Here is a 17,089-nt window from a genome sequence, read left to right as displayed (position 1 = left end):
ACAATTAGAAATATTCTTCGAAAGAATAATTTCCACGGTAGAGTTCCCAGAAAAAAGCCCTATATAAGTAAGCAAAATCGGCAAAAAAGGCTACGGTTTGCTATTGCACATATAAATAAGTCTTACGATTTTTGGAAAACCGTTATATTTGCCGACGAAAGCAAATATAACATATTTGGATCAGATGGAAGTAATTTTGTATGGCGGCAGCCAAATACGGAGCTGAATTTGAAAAATTTAAAGTGCACGGTGAAACATGGCGGTGGTTCTCAGTTGGTATGGGGCTGTATGTCAGCAGCGGGAGTTGGCAATTTAAAGTTTATAAATGGGAAATATGACAAATATCAGCATCTCACAGTCCTTAAGGAAAACTTACTTCAAAGCGCAAGGAAAATGCAAATGGAGCATTTTTGTTATTATGAGGACAATGATCCCAAACATAACTCCTACGTTTGTAGACTTTGGCGGCTGTACAATTGCCCAAAAGTGATAGATACTCCGGCGCAAAGTCCGGATCTAAATCCAATAGAGCATTTGTGGGAACATTTGAAAAGAAAAATTCAAAACTGCGAAATTTCAAGTCTAATTACACTTAGAAAAGCTTTGAAGGAAGAGTGGGCGACGATCAGTCCACAATTTTGTGAGAAACTTGTCAAATCGATGCCTAGTCGACTAAGGGAAGTAATAAAAAATCGAGGAGGTCCAACAAGATATTAAATTTAACATTAAAGGGGTAAGTTTCCTTCAAACGCTTTCTGTCCGGATACTTTTTTGACTTTATTTTTTGTAGCGTTCTTAACAGCGGAGCTATTTTTTTTTTAAAGCGGAAACTGAGAAATTTTTTTTTTTGGGAATTTATTATAAACCAATCAAAGATAAATATAACAAATAATCATTAAGCAAATGTGCCACAATTGTTTATATTTCTTTGAAAATATCTATACAACGGTCATGTCCGGATACTTTTTTGAGTAACTGTATATCAAGAAACAGAAAGATTACCTTTTCCCAGGAAAATATGCACTTTTTCCGACAAAAGATTATCCTGGAAATCATCCAAGGGAAACTACTCGAATAAACACTATCATTATTTTACAACACACTTAATAGTCTTCAACTTTCAGGTATTAGCATTATTGAGCCTGATAATTCCTTTTACGCAGCAAACGATAATTATCGAGAAAATCAATTCAGAAACACAAATAAAAACAGACGAAGCAGAGCTAGTAACCAAATGCGACATATTTTTACATATTATGTATTCCACAGAAATATTAGAAGTTGTTGATAGTTTGAAATCGATAATAAAATCAATAGAACCCAATATTAAGAAGAATCAACACTTCACCAGATCGAAAATATTAGAAATTCCGTTGGAACGTTAATCCCACGTAAAGTGAAAAGAGGTTTACTTAATCTTGGTGGTAATATGATGAATTGGGTATTCGGAACAATGGTCGTTGATCGAAAGTCACTTACTAGTTATTGACAAAAACAATCTTGACATTATCGAACAAACAAACTAAGATACATGATAAATTTAATAGAACCTTTAATCTCATAAAGAATGTAATAGAATCAGACCGACTACAAATTTCCGGAAAGCTAAACCAGATTAGTGAACTAAATAAAAGAAAGAAAAAAAAGAAAAACCCGCAAATCTCTTTTTTTGAAAACCTGACTTGTTCTATTTTGCTCGCTGGATAATCGAGAGATAATTAATTTGTGAGCGATTCAATATCTTTAAAGATCCGTTGTTCTTGGAATTGCTTGAAACGAATTATAATATTTTTCCAAATTTCAATTTAATTTTCCGGAGAAAACCTTTGAATCGCTTGTTGAACATTACAATGAGAAACAACAACAAGAAATGAACTAAAACTATTTTATTCGTCAGATGAATTCCAAAAAGCAAATGCAAATCAAATTCTACAATATTTACAAATTCGACCTTATGTCGCGAGTGGTTTTAAATAAATACTTATTTTCCAGTTTCAGTTACTGTGGGTAGTGGTGAAAGGTCATTTTCAACATTAAAACGTGAACAAATATTGTCGAGAAATCACCAATCCCAAAGACGACTTTCCTTTAAGTTCCATTGAAAAGGAGATTCTCATAAATATGTGAAGAGAACGATTTTTTGATACATTAAGGATTTTTTTCATAAAGAACAGCGCATAAACTTAGAATGCTTGATTATCTACACGTATGTACATTTATTTATTTAATTAATCGATTTATTTATATTGGACTGTTTACAGTCCATATTTTCTGTTCTTCGTAAATATAAAATATGTGAAAACATTTTATTTTTGTGTGTTCCTGGTTTCCTTTATAATGTTCAATGGTTTAATGGTGCTTATGATACTATACTTTTGATTATTAACTTTGTTTATATCAAATTGGCTTTGATATGATCAGCTGCTTGACTATGAACAATTTCCGCTGCACGACACTGTTGTGTAGATGCCCTCTGGGTAGCCCTCACTAATTAAATATGGATATCACCCTTTATATATACAGTTTCAAAAATATAAGTTATTATATTGCAGATATTAACTTTAATCATGATTGTTGCCAATAAACACTTTTCAAACGAGAACAAAGTGCGTTATGAATTCGATTGTTTTGTGAATGTATAAACCAACCGCTCTCTACGACCGTTATGACAAGAAAGAAGAACCGTAACGTACCTGCCTCGGTTCAGACCGCCAGATCTGCCGGCGGTAGCTCAATGCACCAGTGGAGGCGTCCACACTGCCGGCGATAAAGTGGATGGTTCCTGTCTTGACTGTACCGCACAGTTCTATATTTCACAAAAGAGTGAACAAGAGAAATACAATGTAACCCCACAGATTTTCCATGGGATCCTATACTAATATTTTGTGCTTTCGAATTGATGCTTTAGAAACATGTATTGAAGCTGAAACAAGTCGGGAAACCGGAAGCTTGACTCTTCAGGTATAAAAGGTTTTGTGTTTCCCTATGTGAGGAGCATAACGTAGTTCTCCATTGGTTACTGCCATTGCCAGAACTCAGCGATTTAAAAATCTCGAGTCAACGCTATCAGCCAATGGAGAACTGCGTAATGAAATTGTTTCACGCATTAATGCAACCTAGATGAAGTGGCATTCTCCAACTGGTGTTCTTTGTGATCGACGTATCAGCGCACGTCCCAAATCTAAAATTTACTGCAATGTCGTCCGTCTGCCACTCTCTACAGTTCTGAGTGTTGACCGACTATAAAGGACAATGAACGCCGTTTTGCGATAATGGGGACGAAGATGTTGCATTGCACTGGTGGCGTGACACGTTTTGATTACGTCTGAAATGAGAATATCCGCGATCGATATGGGTTTGCATCGATCGTGGAAAAACTGCAAGAGAGGCGTTTTCGATGGTGTGGCCACGTAATTCACGCTAACGAGAATTCAACAACCAGTATTGATCAGAACACCGAAAGCAATGGTAAGCAACTAAAAAGCCGGCCAAAACAATGGTGGCTTGATACGCTGGATGGGGATTTAAAGGTCTCAAGATTACATCCTGATCAGGCATTTGATAAAATAAAATGACGAAACCGATCATCACGAGCCGACCCCGCTTGTGAACTGAAGGCTGCAGAAAAAGAAAAAGATGTGAGGAGCGACGAGTGCACGACAGCTCCGTGTAATATAGCTAAAAATTCCATTGCTCTCATTTTCTAGAAAGAGATTTAAATAAATCATTTGATGGAAAGCCCTATGTTGATAATGGTCAACCTCATACGCGTCACGCTCTCAGTTTAATATTATTAGCGAATGAAAACAATTTAACCAACATCAAATATAAAAAAGGGCTAGGGAGAATTAGATTCTTCTTGAATGGAATTTTAATATTTCACTCGAATTTCAATTATTCTCGTTAATTATGACGTCAGCATCTTATTTGTATGGCTTAGAATACTGTTAATTAGCACGAAATTGATAAGTTTGAACTGCTATAACTTTCCCACTAATCGTTGGATTTTCATGAAACCTGGCATGTGTATGCACAAGGCTGTCCTCTATGTCGGTGCAAAATTTAGTACACTTAGGATGAACTTAAGGGGAGCTTTTTAGTCTATTTCTAAAAGTTGATAATACATTATTAGTAAATTTTTTGAGCAGATACCGGAATGGGACATCTCTCGAAGATTAGATTTCATATAAGTGTTTTACACAAAACCTTAAAAAGGGCTGCAGATAAATAGATTCTTCATAAATGTGACTTTAATATTCCACGCGAATGTCAATTATTCCGGATAATTATGACGTCAGCATCTGATTTGCATGGCTTTGGAAGCAGTAAACTCGCGCGAAATTGCTAAGTTTGAACTGCTATAACTTTGGCGTTAATTGCCTGATTTCCATGAAATTTAGCACATATATACGAAATATTATCCCCTATGCTGGTACAAAATTCAGAAGTCCTAGGATGAATTTAAGGAGGGTTTTTCAGTAAATTTCTAAAAAGTAGTAATATACTATTAGTAACTTTATTTGAGCAGATATCGGAATGGGACGTATTTTGAGGCCTAGACTTCATCTAGGCGCACCACCTTGATTTTTTTCGGATTTTTAGGTTGGGTAGTTTCCGAAAATGAGTCCTGTCTCACTTCAAGTGCATACATTTTGACTCCTCACCCACGCACTTTGCAGTTTATGCCAAAACTAATGTCAGTTTCGGAAAGTACAAATCGAGACCTTTCATTTGATACCCTACACAACTATATCCGGTGAAAAAAATTTTTGAATCCCCCCTTTGCATGTATGGGGAGCCTCCCTTTAAACTCCACCTAAATTTATGCCACTCGCTGTATGCGTTAGTTCCCATCTGTCCACCAAATTTCGTTTGGATCGGTTTAGCCGTTTGGGAGAAAAATGCGTGTGACAGACAGACAGACAGACATTGAATCGATTTTAATAAGGTTTTGTTTTACACAAAACCTTAATAATAAAAAAATTGTTTCTTGGTAGTTGGTGTGGATATTTATTCTTGCAAATACCGATATTTCGGGAACCACTTGTTCCCTTCATCAGTGCTAACAAGTTTGCTCATCTGTAGGCTTATTAGTTGCATTTATCCTAGTCTAAATCTATACTGCATACTATAATATTATAATTATGGCTAAATTAGAATTAAAAAGAAAAGTTATATCTATAATAGGTCCTGCAAAAGAAAAAAATATTTAATGACATTCTAATTGATAGTACACTGAGTGCTGGTTGGTTTCCTGAAAATAGAAAAAGAAAATTGTCCGTTTTGGCGTTTGATTAATAAATCTAAGAAAGGTAATTGGTTGTTGACTTCAGCCTCATGAGTGAAGGTTATTTTAGGGTGTAGCGTGTTGATTTTATCCAGCATATTTTGGATACTTGTGTCCGGGATCACTGTCAAAATGTCATCCACGTACCTCAACCATATACTTGGCAATAATCCATCCTGCTCCATTTTCTCCTCCCGTGATGCCATAAAGAGGTTGTCTTGAAGTATTTTCCCCTGAATGTGAAATAATTTTCATTCATGCAGAGGGAAGCCAACCTCGCATGTTGTTTCGCCTTTCTCCTCCATTCTGGTGTCGAACCAAAACGTAGTAGCCACTCTTCAAGTTTTGTGATTGCCTCTTTTACAGGCGTACTGGGAAATAGAGACATTAGGCGTTCATTATCCGCCAAAGCCCCTACTGCACTCAATCTTTCGAATTTTTAACGGATTGGTTTCCGTTAATAGATCACAATTTTTGGCATTCCTCAACCAAGTATCCAAAATAGCCTGGATAAAATCAACACGCTACACCCTAAAATAACCTTCACTCATGAGATTGCCTTTCTTAGATTTATTAATCAAACGTCAAAACGGACAATTTTCTTTTTCTATTTTCAGGAAACCGACCAGCACTCAGCGTACGATCCCGGCCACATCGTTCCACAGCTACCAGCACAAAATGGCTGCCTATGGCACGATGATCCACCGCCTCCTAATAATTCCTCTCACAGAGGAAGACTACCGAAAAAAACTAATTAAATAAACCTCTTCTCGTTTCAGGATAGATAAATTAGCCATTAGAATGTAATTAAACATTTTTTCTTTTACAGGGCCTAGATATAAGTTTTTTCTTAAAAATTCTAATTTAACCATAATTATAATATTATAGTATATAGTATAGATTTAGACTAGTGTAAATACAACTAATAAGCCTACAGATGAGCAAACTTGTTAGCACTGATGAAGGGAACAAGTGGTTCGAAATATCGGTATTCGCAAGAATAAATATCCACACCAACGAAAAAGAAACAACAAGTTTTTTATTATTTTAGATCATTAATCGTTGGAAACAGCGCATAATTACACTCAGATGTATTGAAGCATCATCTTACTGAAAAAAACAGTTTTTATCCATAAAAACTATAAGAGCAACTTCCAGCTTTCATTTTACATGATGGAATTCATTTTTTGAAGGAATAAAGCAATGCGTCGCTCTATCACAAATTGAAAGACTCTCAGAAATGTATTTTTGATGTATGAATTTTTTCATGCCAATAACAGGCGAAAGAGTCAGGAAGCGAAAAATTATGGTATCGTGACGACACGATACTAAATGGTATTTTTAATAATAATAATAATCGTTGGCGCAACAATTCATATTGGATCAGGGCTTCGAAGTGTGTTAGAGCACTTCATTCGAGCCCATAACGGTACACTACAAGATTACAGTACCCTGTAGGAGGCAATGTGGTCAGCATTGCGCTCGCCCGAGATTATTACCCTGATTTGACTCAGGTACTCATTCACAGCTGATTCGACTGGTATCCGACGTCAAATCACGATACAAATTCCACTGTCACCAGTGACATTCGAACCGAGAGCGTGGGTACAACAGCTTTATGCTCTAACCACGTAGCTCCTCGCACACAAATGATAGAGAAAAAGTTCACCTCTGTTGCTGGTGTATTTTATGCCATGTCCATATATACCGTCATACACTGCAAAATTTGTTCTAGGAAAAAGAACGTTAAAGAACGCACATCTTAACGTGTATCTGAGGATAAAATGAAAACACCAAAACATTTATCCCCACGCAATACAGATCACACAAGGGAAGCAAAGAAAATGAAAATAACAAAATGCAACAGAAATATTTGCACAACAAGAAAAACGGACGGATTCTAATTGAAAACCAAAACACGAATTTCAAATTTGAATGTTTATGTATGCAATTCGGAAGATTTTTTTAGATGTGCTGCTTCCATAAGCAGGTCCATACCTGGAGGTCGAACAAATGCTACAGATGTTCACCCAGGCTAAGGTTCGCAGATGCGGAATGCATACGGAGCATAAGAGTTGGCATGGCACCAGATTAAAGTACAGCACATTAAAGTATACTTCCTTGTCATGATCTACTCAATCAGTGCCAGTACCAAAGAATGAGCAACACTCTGGTCACTTTGAGCCTCAAGTTAAGTGCTTGACGACTGCAAGTATGTCGCGAGTTTTAAACACCGTATTGGCTTACCTATAGACATAATGTTTTTTACTAAATCCAAATGGGTTGTATTTACTTTTGGCAGACGACTGAACACATACACAAAGTGTTTTCCTGGATATTTTCGAGGATGAAATGTCGCTACCCACAATACGTCGCTTTAACGTGAACTTGTCCGCCCGTGGATGTCGCGATATCTTCCTATAATGTCGTAGCACGTGAACGGACTTTTCTATGAATTACTTAACGTTTGGTACTAAAAACTCAACACTGGTCAAGACCAACTAAATTCATTTATTTTCATTTTCCACATTTTTTTCCACTTCGCAGTCCAACTCATGTGCTTTTTGAGAAACGACTTATACTCGGATTTTTTTCCTTTTTACATAAAAAGGTGGTTTTTTGATCTTAAAACCTGTGCAATGTGTTGGGTTGTTGCAAAAAGGTCCAATTTATGTTGTAGGTTTTTTAATACCGTAGTTTACAACTATACACTACAGCTCTGTTCGGGTATTCTTCGTTATGAACAAATTAATTTGGATTTTCTCTGCATCCTGACATATTCAAAACTCGCACGAGGCTATCGTACGGAAGGTCACGGTTCAAATCTCATTGTTGACAGTGGGATTTCTGCAAACTATTTGCAATTGAAAAGACAAAATTGTGCTGCGAGCGATTAAATGGCTACCGTAATCGTCAGATCCCAATCCAATTGAGCTTTTATTGGGGGAGCTCGTATGCCAAGTAAGAATGGCGTGTCCAACCACTGAAAAATCGATGTTTGATTACCTCAAAGTAACTTGAGGTAATCTAACACGGGAAACTCGAAAATTAGTCAATAGAATGCCGAGGATTTCACTCATTGCAATTTATTATTTTTTTTTACATTTTTACACTAGCAAGCACACGTTAAACACACAGATTGGAGAAATACCGCTTATTTTCTGTTAATTCTTAATATGGTAAAAGAAAATGGTACTTGTTAGGCGCATGCATTACCACTGTGGGAAAATTAAGTTCTCCACATATTAACTGTACCTTCTTCCCGTAGCAAAGAAGTATAAACATTAAGTTTCTCATAACAATGAAGAACATACAATCAGTTCATCATAATAAGCAAACAAGCGCAGGTGTCAATAATGAACTAAGCAACTAAAGATTATACATTAAGTTCAATAGATTTAAGCTTTCCTTTTGTCCGTGTTACTTCATTAAATAAACTACAGAGCATATCCTTTATATCTGATCTGGTTAATTGTTTCTGGTATTGTGTTGGTCAACTCCGGCATATATTCCGGGCTAACATTGTTGTAAAAACAGATTCAAGTGCATAATTAGTGAGTACTAGCACGCGCATGTCCCAATAGTATCTGGTGGCAGCGGTGGGGTAGTCGCGAGTTTTGCGACGTGAAATTGGGAGTAAACTTCAACCGTGAGTATTTTTGGAGCGAACTAGGCTCCCAATTATTTGAAAAGATGATAAAATCGCCTTCAACGTTGGAAATTTGGAGAAAGTTGCCGTCCAGAAAGCTAGAAGCCATCAGGCAATACACCTTTAGTCTGTGCGAAGCAGATCTGCCCAACGATAGAAATTCAATTTGTGAAAATTGTCATCCTTTAACGAGGCGACAATTTCGACTCCGACTCTGAATTGAGTGATAGGATTACCTATAAATTCGAATTTAATCCGGTTTTAGAGGATCTTCGGTTAGATCAGAATTCTTCTACAGAAATGGCTACAAGTAGCACAGAAAGCGTACGGTGTAACGTGAATTTCAACGATTTGAAAAATGTTATCCCTGTGTTCAAGGGTAAAGCGGTGCGTTTAATTTTTATATACACATGAAGAAGTTATGGCATTGGCTCGAGGAGCCTTACAAATTCTTTTGTTTAGGTACATATGTATAAATGTGCGTGATAATGCGCAAATTATAATTTTGAACGAGAAATTCGGTAACTGGAATACACTTAAGGTGAAACTTAAACAAGTTTACGATAAATCGCATTCTATGTTGCATTTGCAACGTGAATTATTCAACTTTAAACAATATCATAGTGAAACAGTGGCTCAATACCATCAACGTTTATTAGGTTTGCATTGCAGAATATTAACATCGCGTTTTGCCAGTTCCGAAAGGATCACGCTCAAAGATATTATCTGAGCATCAAGTACATCCCTTTTTCTCTTTGCAGGCAGGCCGTTCACCTTGTTCACGGACCATTACCATCTAACTTTTACCTCAACGCAAAAGCCTCATATCATTTGGCCTACATCAGCCAGTTAACATCGGACATTCAACATATGCCCGGTAAAGACGACGCTTTATGACGGATCTCCGGGATCAACATCCCAGTCGCAGTAAATTTTTCAACAGAAGTCCAAGGATTCCGCCATCTTCGGCTCAAAATCCGCTGTTTATTGTGAGATTTATGAAAAAGGACCTAGGCCTCCTAGCATTCGGACAACGAACCGGTTAGTCTCCAGCAAATATTTCTGGCCGTCCATGACCAAAGACGTGAATTCGTGGTCCAAAGGATGCATCGCATGCCAAACGTCTAAAGTCTCTAGGCATGTTAGGAACGAAGCAGTTGTATTCTCAAAGTCCACGAAGCGCTTTCACACCATACACCTCGACATTATAGACCCTTTGCGAGACTTGCACGGCTACAAATACTCTCACCATTGCTCGATTTACGCGGTGGTCTGAGGCAATTCCTCTGAAGGACGTAACAGCACAGTCACGTGCTGAGTCCGTCTGTCGAGAATGGATTCCGGGCTTTGTTGTTCTCGTTTTTTCTCGGAGCTCGGACAGTTCTTGAGATTCAAACCCTCAGTCCAAGGGAATGCCGGAACGTCGGCTTCGGGCGCTGAAAGCAGCCGTTATGGCACGAGTAATGTATCAGTTTCCATACCAGACTACATTACAAATTTTATCTGGCTCAGTACATTCTTTGCAAAACCTGTGGGCTAAGCAAAATAGTTGTATCAGCAAATTGTTGCAATATAAACCACCTGATGCATGGCTTATTTCCTTAGTCCGCCGTATAACATTCTGAAACCCGTTTTTGTTGCCTACGTACCCTTACATAGTATTTTAATAAATTATAGTTACAGTGAAACAAATTAGTGTGTTTTCTTTTCTGTGTAAAAATTATATTTTTTCCAAGATAGAGATAGAACGCTACCTAACTCGCGCGGGGAGCCGTCCTGGTCGCAGGTCTGGCTGTTCGTTCAGCTTGACATCCGGACAGCCATCCGCGAGGAGTTTGCAGCCCTGCTGAGCTCTTGTACGGGGAGAACCTACGACTCTCCAGCGGAGAGACCGGGTTGTTGCGCTTAGTTCGAGGAGCTGTTCCCAAATTAAAGCCACCTTCCCTATCTCGTGAAACGCAGTCAACGGCTCACACTCCTAAAAAACTCAAAATTTATATACACGTTCTAGCGACTGATCCCATCCGGAAACCGCTGCAGTCACCATACGATGGCTTCTATTAGGTCCTCGAGCGTAGGAAGCAGACGTTCAGGCTGGACATCGATGTCAAGCCAAAGACGATCTCCTTGGTCAAGCTGAAGCCTTTCTTCCGAGAAACAGTGGGCACTGGAAGGAAGCGAGAGCGCCGCGTTCGCTTTGACATCCGCCAGTCGACCATGGTCGAGTAGCCCCGCCACATGTTCCCTCGCCGAAACCCAATGGTTTCAGCTGGGGGCAGAAGAGGCAGAAAGAGCGCGGGCGGCCAAGAGTCAGCCAATTCTAAAATCAACATTGTGTCCTGAAGACTATCTTAATAAGATTGTGTTCACGTATATCTTACGATCTAAAATGATCTAAAAACTCGTTTTCTGTCACTTTTTAATTGACGTACAATATACAAATAAGAAATCAAAAAAACCTTCTACCCCAGAGCCAACACCCGGACCTTCCATTACAGGGTCTGTACAGGAAGTACATCAAAAGGTAAACACCCCGGAATCTTCCCTTTCAGGAAAATCGTTTTCCTCTTCCTCCTCGAAAGTGAGTCACCATTTAGAGGAGTACGACAGCTTCGAGGGAAATTAAAATTACAATTTTATAAATTTTGTAAGTAATATTTCTTGCAATTTTTCTGATTACTTTTATTTACTTATCAATGCGTTCATTGTGTTTCGAATAGAAATTCTCAATAAATCTTGTTGTATAACTTGCCATGGTAAGCTCGAGGTGTCAGTAACTTTTAGACGTGGTCTTGCTGCGAAACTTCAATTGCTGTGCAAAAATTATGCAAAATTTGACAATTTCTGGAATTGTTCTACAATTACATATGACACGGAAAAAGGTATATATAATGTTATTGTGGAAGTGTCGCTTATTCTTTGACTTTGTTTTTTTATGGTATTTATATATATTTTTAGGTGGTCAAACCGACTTTGACACTTTGAATGTCAGGTTCGCCTATGCCCTCAGGGCAATCGGTAAAGGTCCTACTGCAGGCAAAATTTTATGCGGCCTTATGAACCTGCCTCCTCCCATCACCAAACATGCCACATACGACAGCATCTTGGCTTCTGCTGCCAAAGAGATGGCCAAGGAATCAATGGCGAATCCAGTAATGAAGCCATGGAAACAAACGACAATTGTAGGGACATAACAGAGAGGCCGCACTTCCCTGAATTGTGTTGTCAGTGAGACCTCCATTGATACTTGTAAGGTAAGGGAAACACAAAACCAGTTATTTAAGTCAGAATTTTATACTGTATTTGATTTTAGGTCATTGACGTAGTAGTAATGTCAAACTTTTGCCATTCTTTTGGTAAACTGAAAAATTAACATGATGCCGACTGCCAGGCAAATTTCATTGGCTCCAGTGGGATGATGGAAGTTGCTGGGGCCAAAAGGCAATATTTTTCCACATTGTATCGTCTAATGAAGACCCCATTCATAGCCTATGCAATCCATCTTGGTACAAATTTCTCAAATGAAAATACGGTGTATGATCATTCAAAACAGTTTCACCTGAGCAGGACAGTGATGGATGAAATAAAGCCTATATTTCGACAACTGGCCCACCTTGACTTGTTACGAAAGTGTGTTCATGGCCGAACCCAAAACCACTAGATTCAGAACAGTTTGAAGATTTTTTTAAGCTAATAAAAAATTTTTTGATTTTTCTTAACATTTGTGGAACTTTTCTATTAAGGAGGCTCAGACCCCCTAATCAGGAGAAAATCCAAGAAAAACCTTATTTAAAAAAACAAAAAAATTAAGTGTTTTCCAACACCTCAATCAATCTGATAACAAACGAAAACTTAAGGAGACTTTTTTGACAGAGTATGAATGACAAAAGACAATTAGTTACTCTATAAGCAGCAAAATCTCATTTCACTGTATCACAAAAAATAGAAAAAAGGGCGAGAATAAAATATTCTACAAACACCATGTTGGGAAAGAGGAATTTTTTTCGACCCGAAAACCTGATGACAAAAACCTATTCGAACAAAGTGCTATCGACGAATTTGACATCTTCCTTCATGTATTGCAAAATTAACTGTTTTGTTTGAAGCTGGATCTACTTCAATTCTGATAATCCGTAGTCGTTCATAAATCTTAAATATTTTTTCATTTGCATCTACGAAATACTAACGCCAAAAATAAAATCTTTATAAAACCACAGACGTTCCGCAAAACTCGTCTTTACTATGGAATACTTATTGTAAGGATAAACTGATCATTGCTTTGCCTTAAAGATAACAATAAATAACATGTTTGCCGAAGTAGGAGTGAAAACCCGATCTCTACCGACATTACCTACGCAATAACTCCTAGCCAGATGTAGACAACACAATAGACCAACGAGGCTTATTCAAATATCCAAAGTTGTAATTGCTCGGAAGCTATTGACCCCATCGGTAATGATACAATATTTCTTAGCATACATAAAAGAATAACTGAACTTGTAAAAACACTAATTTAATGGAAGGACTTGACATACAAATGGGTTCTATTGGACAGCTTCAGTCTAAATGCAGCCTAATCTCTCTTAAACTATGAACCATTGATTCGACGTGTACGAACGCCACAAGGTTTATCCGATACAATATTTAAAATTAAAATTAAAATAAAAAACTAAACCTGGTGATGATTCGGCGCTCATCGGGTCTCCTTTCAGATGGAATGATGTTACCGCTGCGGGGCTGGCTTAGGCTTTGGAATTTTTCCGAGCAGCGACTGGATCTCATCCTTCTCCTTCCAGTCTTTCCAAAGTTCAAACAAGGTAATGATAGCACGAGCAATTTCCTGCACTTTGTCCATATCAACGTTCAATTCCGCGAACCAAGATTTCATGGAATTTTCCTTTCCCAGAATCACGGCTGCTATTTGTAGGCAGCCAATAGCGATCTGAAATAAGCAGATCCAGCCGCAAAGTGAGAGCTTTTTCCTAGACGTAAAGGCAGAATCCTTACCTGATATGGCGGATATAGCAGGCAAACGTCCGTCCTCAGCGAATCGTTGATTATCCGCCATGTTAGCGTTAGCAATTGATCCTCCTGCCCGATATCTTGAATTAGTTGCAAGAGTGGCCTGTAAGGCTGGTAGACAATGAGGCAGCAGTCCAAGTTCTCCAGCAAATAGAACTCACATTCCAGAATGTGATTCGTGCGGTACGGAAACTCTTGCTGGTACGCGTAACTGAATTTATTCTTGATCACTGTCTGGCAGGTGGATATCAACCGGGAATTCGAAATAACGCCGAACTCTTCCACTTTCGATGCAAGCAGTATACACGTCGGAGCCAGGAGTAGCGGGTCTATTGTCTTTAGTGAATTCCTCGCATAGAAACGTTTAAAATAAACCGTTGCCGTCGCGATAACTTGCTGCCGTAATTTCAGTTGCTCTCCAAGGACTTGAATAACGTTTGCGAAGAAGATGAAGACTTTCTGGTACTCATCTTCGGTCAGGGATTGCAAGTCATATTGCCGTTCGCGGATTAAATCCTGCTTGTCAAGGATCCATTGCTGAGCATGCGAACTCTGCCAAAAGTTGCCCGCCATGACTGGTTCTTATTTAAAAGGCAAGGCAACACGGATATTCCCACGAACAACTAGCCGGTCCTCAGTACAGTTATCACTTCAGCACAATTTTGTTGACACCGCGAATGACAGGCCACCGACCGCCGACCGGTTATCTCAGATGGTGAGAAGCAACTAACTTCACGCCGGAGACATTCGAGCGTTTCCCACCATCAGTTCGACAGTTAACGGTTCATTGTGCATTATTTATTAAATTATTTCTGCTGCACATGATTGCTAGCAATTAACAGGTTATAGTTCGCTCGACAAATCAATTCTCATTTTTCTCTGGCATCAAAGTAGAAATATTGCCTGCAACTCCCATTTTAACTGCGACATATAAACAAATGAAAGAATGTAGACTTCCAAAACGCAATCAAGTTTTGTGAGCAATGATGCCACACACTATTGTAGTAAAATGGCCTAGAAGTTCGAGAAAGAATTTGATAAAGGTTTAACCGCTAATCACAAATGTGCCCTTTTCGATCATATTAAAATTTTTGTGCAAAGGGCTGGAGTCTTTTAATCAAGAAACCGATTTGCTTTCTTTTCTGAGGATTCCTTCTAATGTTTTTTATGCGCTAAATCTAATAAAAATTATCGTGTGTCCATCGAAATTTCTGTAAACATTACAAATAAATGTCTTTCTGTAAACATTACAAATAAATTTTAATTCAGTTTTAAAGCGGAGTCCACCAAAATTACATTTTTGTCACCGATATCAGTAACGTGATTCATGCTCTAAATCACTCTATTAGTAACAAAGTTACAATAGCTCAAAATTGACTTTACCGTGTAAATTTACTGCAACTAAATATCAATATCACACTAAAGTAGAGTAGTCAGACATGCTAAATGCATAAAAATAACGGGCTACGTACAAATGAAATAGTTCTACACTGAAATAGACTCACAGAAGAGGCAAACAAAACCTTTCATACCTGAAGCGCTCAGCTTGCGGTTTCCCGACTTGTTTTATAAATGTTCGAAGTAACCACCCTCCATTGTTAAACAAGAGGAGAGTTAGTTACTGAAATTGCGTATTGCTTTTAATAACATTCTAGTTGATATCTTTGCAGTAGCTTAACTTTTTTTTAAGAGGAACTCTTTCTAATACCTCATGGTGTTCCTATAGATTATTTCTTTCAATTACCCTCACAAAAAATTGTTATGATATAAAATAATAATAATAATAATCGTTGGCGCAACAATCCATATTGGATCAGGGTCTTGAAGTGTGTTAGAGCACTTCATTCAAGACCGAAACGGTACACTACAGTATACTGTAGGAGGCAATGTGGTCAGCATTGCGCTAGCCCGAGATTATTATCCTGATTTGACTCAGGTACTCATTCACAGCTGAGTCGACTGGTATCCGGCGTCAAGTCATGATACAAATCCTACTGCCACCAGCGAGATTTGAACCGCGGCCTTCCGTATGACAACCCAGTGCTCTAACCACTGAGCTATCCGGACAATGATGATATAAAAAGTCCACGTCAAAAACTTTCAAGCGCTTTTGGTACGTAGCAGTAGTACTATCCCGAAGCGAGGCAGCATAAAGACCGAATGAATCCCCGATTTTCAAGTCGTGTAAAGTAATTTTCCGGATATTTTATTTGATGGACAAGCAATGAAAAGATTTTCAACAGCATTTGTTTTTTCAATCAAAATAATCACACAAGTTCGGTTCCAGCGGGAATGCACCATATCCAAGGCCAAGGCCAATATAGACTCAGATCATTATCTCGTTGGTATAGTGATCCGGGCTCGAATTACATCACCGCCTCCAATCCCCTCTGACAATCAGGTGAGAGTGAATACTGAACACAACACAGCAGTCCATAACACTAAATGGACACCGCAATAACCGCAGCTAACAGATGTCCTGGAGATGAAGCATCAACAAATGATCTTCACAACCACCTGAAAGGCGTTATCATTGATACGGCTACGAATATACTTGATGCCAGCCGCAAGAAAATTTGGAACCGTTGGTTCGACGATGAATGTAAGGTAGGAACGGAACGGAAGAAAGCTCCTTGAAAATCAGCAACACTTCAGATTTTCTCTTTGCGGCAAGCAATGGAAAAACTTGGAATATGGACATCAGCTGCACCATCTTTGAATCGACCTAAAGGCCGCCTACGACAGCATAGCCATGGTAAAACTGTACACGGCCATATAGAGAATTCAAACTCCCGGATAAATTGATAAGACTGACTAGGATAATCCTGACCAATGTGGAAGACCAGACAGAAGCAACAGGATCATTCTCGCGAACATTCAACATCAATAACAGTCTAAGGCAAGGGGATACCCTATCATGCGTCCTCTTCAACCTGGCTCTGGAGAAAGTGATTCGCGATGCAGACGTAAATGCGAGAGGCACCATCCTCTTCAAGCCCACCCAACTACAGTCACGATATTGACATTATGGGAAGAACAACCCGAGACGTGCATTCTACCTTCAACCAGATCGAGCAGGCGGCGAAAGATCTCGGGCTGCACATTAATGAAGGCAAGACGAAGTACATGGT

General features: G+C 38.6%; 1 protein-coding gene across 2 annotated transcripts in view; it reads right to left on the bottom strand.

The window, feature by feature from the left end:
• Positions 1-15,159, bottom strand: part of LOC119649239 (cyclin-C) — a 53,720-nt gene extending 38,561 nt beyond the window's left edge. Inside the window, exons 1-2 of one of the 2 annotated variants that reach the window (XM_038051303.1) lie at positions 13,944-15,159; positions 13,612-13,878 (exon numbers count right to left, since the gene is read on the bottom strand). In XM_038051303.1, coding sequence (XP_037907231.1) covers positions 13,660-13,878; positions 13,944-14,531 — 807 coding nt within the window. In that variant the 5' untranslated portion in view covers positions 14,532-15,159 and the 3' untranslated portion in view covers positions 13,612-13,659. Of the gene's footprint in view, positions 1-13,428; positions 13,879-13,943 lie in introns of those variants that run through there. The other variant, XM_038051302.1, reaches the window with a different exon arrangement.
• Between the last annotated feature and the right edge of the window lie 1,930 nt (positions 15,160-17,089).

Source organism: Hermetia illucens, chromosome 2, assembly GCF_905115235.1.
Source record: "Hermetia illucens chromosome 2, iHerIll2.2.curated.20191125, whole genome shotgun sequence".
NCBI classification, from domain to species: domain Eukaryota; kingdom Metazoa; phylum Arthropoda; class Insecta; order Diptera; family Stratiomyidae; genus Hermetia; species Hermetia illucens.
This window is presented reverse-complemented; position numbering and strand designations above follow the sequence as displayed.